At 35.1% G+C, this 6,746-nt stretch overlaps 1 protein-coding gene across 1 annotated transcript; it reads left to right on the top strand.

Moving 5' to 3' along the window:
- The first annotated feature begins 2,617 nt into the window (after positions 1–2,617).
- Positions 2,618–5,589, top strand: LOC137752456 (binder of sperm protein homolog 1-like). Its single transcript, XM_068527155.1, has 3 exons — positions 2,618–2,711; positions 4,931–5,062; positions 5,447–5,589. Exons 1-3 carry the CDS (start codon positions 2,618–2,620, stop codon positions 5,587–5,589), a joined length of 369 nt encoding a protein of 122 aa, XP_068383256.1.
- The last annotated feature ends 1,157 nt before the right edge of the window (positions 5,590–6,746 follow it).

Here is a 6,746-nt window from a genome sequence, read left to right as displayed (position 1 = left end):
GGTGATGATGACGACAATATTTCAGTAGTTATAACATTGTTGGTAACAATAGCAGCTATAAGCTATTAAGTGCTTTCTTTGTTCCAGGCACTACTCTAAGTACTTTATATGCCTGATACATCTGTTCCTCATAACAATCCCCTGGGGTAGCTAAAACGATTGCCCTCATTTTATAGAAGAGAATCCGAGGCACAGAGGGTCTGGGTCATGTACCCAAAGTCACACAGCTAGCTAATGACAACTGGGATTTGAGCTAGAGTCTAAGAAACCATATTTTTTTAGCCACGTCTTTACACTGTCAATTTATATTTATGTGTCCTCCTACTGGAATCCTTCAGACTTGTAAGTGGCCCTCTTTGTGCCCTGTTTCCTGCTGCCAGGAGAAAAAATGTTTTCTGTGTTTTACAGCTTGCCTGTTCAAAATTTACAGGCAAATACACATCCGTCGAGATCCTGCCTGTGTTCTCATCTTAGAGAAGGGCAGTTGTAGATCTGTGAACAATGGGCAATCCATTTATTATGAAATGCCCCAGCACTTTCTTTGAGATTTCTTGTAACTTCAATATTTGCTGGATAGCAAAGTCTCTTAAACTTGAATTCTGGACAAATTTTAAATGGATATAACTTCCCTATGGTTTGTGAAAATCTATTGCAAACTTGAATAAGTCTTCCATCTGATGGGGAGAAAATAATCGTGATTATTGTAAGAAGAGAAAGCCTTATCATTGCAATAAGATTGTTACCATATTCAAAGTGCTTGCTAAGTGCTGTCCGCTGGGCTGAGCCCTGACATATGTTTTGATTTAATCCTCACAACAAACCTATGAAACTGATGAAAAGACTCTTTTTTAACAGATGGTAAAACTAATTGCATCTCATTTTAAAAGCCAAGGACAAGTCAAGCAAATGTTTGCTTCAAATCATACTTTCCAGATAGTACTGAAAAGAAATAGAATAAAACAAAACAAAGCAGAAAGTAAACGTGAGATGATAAAACACATTTTTCCTATTATTATATGGTTTATTTTGTAGGGAAGTGTGGAAAAAGTAAATCATTTACTTTTGCCTGCTGAATTTTTTTGTTTTAAAAGTAACTTTAATTATTTCTTATTCATTAACAATATTTGGAAAATACAGTTAAAGCGAAAGGAAAAATTAGAAATCACCCACAATCACACTACTGAAAATAAACATTGAAATTTTGATGCATCGCCTTCAAAATATTATTATTCTCTTAAAATTTTTTTTATTTTTTATAAAACAATTTTTTTTAATTGAAGTATAGTTGATTTACAGCGTTGTGTTAGTTTCAGGTGTACAGCAGCGTGATTCAGTTATACATAAAAATATATTCTTTTTCAGATTCTTTTTCATTATAGGTTATTACAAAATATTGAGTATTGTTCCCTGTGCTATACAGTAGGTCCTTGTTGGTTCTCTGTTTTATATATAATAGTGTGTATATGTTAATCCTCCCAAAATTATTCTTCCTACTAGAATAGAATTTGGTAAAATATTTTGTTTTTATTTTATTTTAAAGGCTAAATCTAGTGAAATAAATATTTGTTTAAAATTGTGTCTTTCAGGTAAATATTCACCAACTATGGGTGAGTTGATCAAAACTTTTTTTAAATTTTGTAATAAAATATGAATACTAGACTTCTTTTCCTGGTAAGAAATCATATTTTTCACGAAACTACTATTTTATGTCATTGTATATAAGATAAAATACCTTCCATGTTAAAAAAAATAGTTAAGGAAAAAGAAGAGAAAAATCATAATTTTACTATCTGTTAATAAAGATAGAATTTTTACTATCTGTTAATAAAGATAGTAATTTTACTCTCTGCTAATAAAAATAGTACCTGCTTTACTGTTAATATTTTTGAGTGATCAAATATTTCATTACATAGAACTTCATAATGTGATTTTATTCTTGCAAAAATAGTCTTATATAATATAATGAAATAGAAAATGCCTTTTGTCACCTAAAGACAAAGTACAAATGTTTCCGTATCTATTTATGTGCTCATCTTTGTTGATGCTTCCATAATATTATAAAGTTATATTTTATTTTAAAATTCCTTTAGTTTGATATTTTTGGATTTTCTTTTTTTTTTTTTTGACTGTTATTAACTGTGCTGAAATGAACATCCTTAACCCTAATGTCATTCCAACTGAAACCAGGAAAGCACAGAGGTGTCTATTGTAAACAGTACTAATTAACATTATTGGGAGGATATCACATATTTTTCTAACATATGTGATATTTCCAAAAGGACATAATCTGTAAGCCTACAGAACGTAACAGGCAAAATTATTTTATGATTGTATACTTAAAACCCCTAGGAAAACTAGTAAAGATGACTAGTTTTAGAAAGAGAATCAGGTTATATGGCTGGATTTAAGATAGACATACAACAGTCAAAGGTTTTTCTCTATACTGGTAAGGACCAACTAGACATTGATAGAAAAGGAAATCATTCTGTTTTATATCAATGTCAAAAAATGCTTTGGGGTTACATCAGCAAGAAATATGCAGGACTTATATAAAGTAAATGATAAAATCATATTGAAGAACATAAAGCAATTTCTAAAAAACATAGAAGATCATGCCATGATCTTGGTTGGAAGACATGAGAATAGTGAAATAAACGTCAGCTTCAAATTTTATTTTTCAGAAACTATAACTCACCTTCCAGAAGTCAAAGGTAGGTTGATCAGAAAACTGCTAGAAAGCATATTTTCTTTTAATTTTGTAAAAATGGGGAAATCAATGGGATTTTTTTCCTGGTAAAAAATCTTTTTTTCTCCTTTCATGAAATGTAATATGAGTACCTTGTAAACAAATAAAGAAAAACAAGAGGATTCCCTGGTGGCACAGTGGTTAAGAATCCGCCTGCCAATGCAGGAGACCACGGGTTCGAGCCCTGGTCCGGGAAGATCCCACATGCCGCGGAGCAACTAAGCCCGTGCACCACAACTACTGAGCCTGCGAGCCTGTGAGTCACAGCTACTCAGCCCGCACGCTGCAACTACTGAAGCCCGCACGCCTAGAGCCTGTGCTCCACGACAAGAGAAGACACCGCAATGAGAAGCCCACGCACCGCAGCGAAGAGTAACCCCCGCTTGCTGCAATGAAGACCCAACGCAGCCAAAAATAAAAAAATAAAATAAAAAAGAAAAACAAGAAAGAGAAATCACTCTGAACTTTCCCGGGCACTTTATGTTTCTACTCTTTAATTTCTGCCAATCTAATAGAGAATACTTGATTTTAAAGTTCATACAGAACAACTCATATATAAAAAAAAGTCCAATAGTAATTAGGAATATTATGAACAAAAATAGTACTGGAGTGGAGAAATACCTTGTATTATCAGATATTTAAACAAACCACAAATATAGTAATATAAATAGCATGGTATCTGCATAGAAAGTGTCCAGTAATAATAATAATAATGATAATGAAGAGGAGGAGGTGAAGAAAGTGCAGGAGAAGGAGGGGGGGAGGGGCAGAGGAGAAGGAGAAATATTTTCTGTTGTTTGTTGGCTCCAGACCCTGTCCATTTTACCACCATCTACCTCTCCAGTAATTTCAAGACCTTGATAGAAAATATAGAATGGATCCCAGGATATATTAGAATTTAATACATGGTTTCAAATGTGTGGATGTTTAAATGTACAGGTGGTTTATTTTACCATCAGTTTGTCTTACTGAATATCTACTGGGAAGAAAATAAAGTTGCACTCCCCTCTTGTATTATATACAAAAGTAAACTCCTGTCCAATCAAATACTAAATGTGAAAGAAACAAAACACATTTAATGTAAGAAGAAAGTGCAGGAAAATATAGATGTGCCTTAAGAACCAGGAGATCTTTTAAAGCAGGAATCACCTGTTAGAAAAGTCACCATTTAAAAAAGTGTAGAAATGCTTCATGCTGGTGAAAAGTCAGGTAAAAGAGCTCATTGTTAGGAAGGACGAATTGCTATTATCCTTTGAGAAAGCAATATCCATCAATGTTAAAAATTTATATACGATTTAACCTAATAACCTTGCTTTGGGGATTCTATCTGATAGAAAAAAATGCTTTGATACATAAGAATTTACATACTGGGATGTTTGCTGAACTTTATTTACGGCAGGGAAAAAATCTGAATATGGGAAATTGAATAAATTGTGGTAAAATCCATATCACAGAATAAGAATCAGCAATAGGAATGAGAGCTACAAAAGTTAAAAGGATAAGTTTAAAAGGATTTCTGTGATGTGTTAAGTTAGAGACTCAAGTTATGGATATAAAGTATGATTCATTTTGGGAGGGAGCAAAAAATCTGTGTACGTGTGCCTGTGTGTCTCTGTGTGTGAATAATAATAATAATAATAATAATAAATAACATATATGTTGCATGGTTATATATATGTTTTATGGATGGAAATAGATGATTGAGAGAGAGAGAGATACCCACATGGGCATGGAGAAAAGTGTGGAAAGATACAAACCAGGCTATCACATTGTGTGTGTATGAGTGTGTATGAGTGTGTATGATGGTGGAAGAGGGTGAAGAAAAGAGATACGGCGGGATGTGGTGGTAATCATTTAATAGATAGATGCCCACATTTATGTTTCTAAGCTTAAGGTATATTTCTGGAACTGGGGCCAAATGCTAAGCAAAATTTCAAGACTGTTTATGCCATGGAAAAAAGTGGGACAGAAGGAGGAGTATAAAACAAACAAACAAACAAAAAAACCCCTTTATTAGTAGAGATCCAGCAGCTCTGCTATTGTGTGACTCAATATTGTTCAATAGAACTAGGTCCTAGCTCAGTGCAACCCCTGGCCCTCTGCCCCTACACCCAACAGGAAGTACCTTTGTAGCATCTCAACTAACAGTCCCAGAGAGAGATGAAGAATTTTTGTTTTCTCTAGATGGCAAGTGCTTCTTTCCATTCCACTATAGAGATGGAATCTTCTATGACTGTGTCAAGTTCAATGCAAAACACAAGTGGTGCTCCTTGAATGAAACTTATGAAGGATATTGGAAGTATTGTTCTGAAGAAGGTGAGTGTCTTGCCTCTGAATACAAGGTGGTCATTTTTGTCTTGGGCGCTGAGGGTCGGTGAGATCACAAGAGGGTTCTGAAAAGGGAATCTGCAGTCAATTAACTTGCGAAAATAAGGGATGCACAGTTCTCTGACAGTATGAAAATCACATTGCACCAAACGTATATTATGAGTGCTTCAACCATGTTACCTTGAAAAGAAATCTTTCAGCAGAACCTCAATCCCTCACCAGTACTGCTTTCATATGCTTCTGGTGGAACAGAGCAGAGCAAATGGAGTGGGAAGTGTGTGTGTGTGTGTGTGTGTGTGTGTGTGTGTGTGTGTGGCAAAGGGGAGGTACAAAATAGAATTCTTATTCTGACTGCTTCTCTCTTCTCTGTAGACTTTGCAAAATGTGTGTTTCCCTTCTGGTACAGACACCTGATATACTGGGAATGTACCGATGATGGGGATTCATTTGGGAAAACATGGTGTTCACTGACCCAGAATTATAACAAGGACAAGATTTGGAAATATTGCGATTGACGGTGAGATTTATTGGGGGAGGGGATGAAGAGATTTAATCGTTCTCATGGGAAAGATTCTACAGTTTTTGTCGGCAAAGGAGGATGTAAGACTCTCATTAAAAGGGTTTGTTTTGTTTTTTTTCTGAGATATGAGTTGAAGGTCATCCAGCTGTAAATAAGTTGGGGTTTTGATTATGGACTATAGATTTTGATATGGAAAACTATATTCCAGCCTCAGTACTTTTCTTGCTAACTGTGTAAAAGTAGACCCTTAAAAAAAAGTGTATGGACTTTGGGCGATAATGAGGTATCAGTGTAGGTTCATAGACGGTAACAAATGTTGGGGGATTTTGATCATGGTGGAGGCTGAATATTATTCCATTATATATACATATAATATCATATGATATAATATATATGATATATGATATAATATATCATTTTCTTTATTCATTTATTCATCGATGGAGACTTAGTTTCTGTATCTTGGCTACTGTGAAAAATGCTGCAATGAACTTGGGGGTACAGATATCTCTTCAGGATAGTGACTTTATTCCCTTTGAATATATACCCAGAAGTAGGATTGCTGGATCACATGGCAGTTCTATTTTTAGTTTTTTGAGGAACATCCATATTCTTTTCCACAATGTCTGTACCAATGGCTGAAGACCTGGATAGACATTTTTTCCAAAGAAGACGTACAAATGGCCAACAAGTATACGAAAAGGTACTCAACATCACTAATCATCAGGGAAATTCAAACCAATACCACAATTAAGTATCTCCTCACACCTGTTAGGATGGCTATCATCAAAAAGTCAAAAGGTAAGTGTTGGCTAAGATGGGGAGGAAGGGGAACCCTCACATGTTCTCCTCGAGGAATCCACTAGGGGTCAGGCTGGAGCCCATCACTGTTCAAGCTCCATGTAAAAGATAAAGTTCTACCTCACCGTTGGAGGAAAGCATGATCTTGTGAACTTAGTAGGCCCTGTCCAAAGAGGTCATGTAGCATCGTGGCTTAGAACACTCTGGAATCAGACAGCATGGGGTTTGAATCCCTACCCCACATTTTACCAGTGGTGACACTTCAGACAAATTAACTGATTTTGACCTTGGTTTCTCCATCCACAAATTTGGTTCATACTATTGCTTACCATATAGAGATTTTGTTTGGAT

This window comes from Eschrichtius robustus, chromosome 19, assembly GCF_028021215.1.
Source record: "Eschrichtius robustus isolate mEscRob2 chromosome 19, mEscRob2.pri, whole genome shotgun sequence".
Taxonomy (NCBI): Eukaryota; Metazoa; Chordata; class Mammalia; order Artiodactyla; family Eschrichtiidae; genus Eschrichtius; species Eschrichtius robustus.
This window is presented reverse-complemented; position numbering and strand designations above follow the sequence as displayed.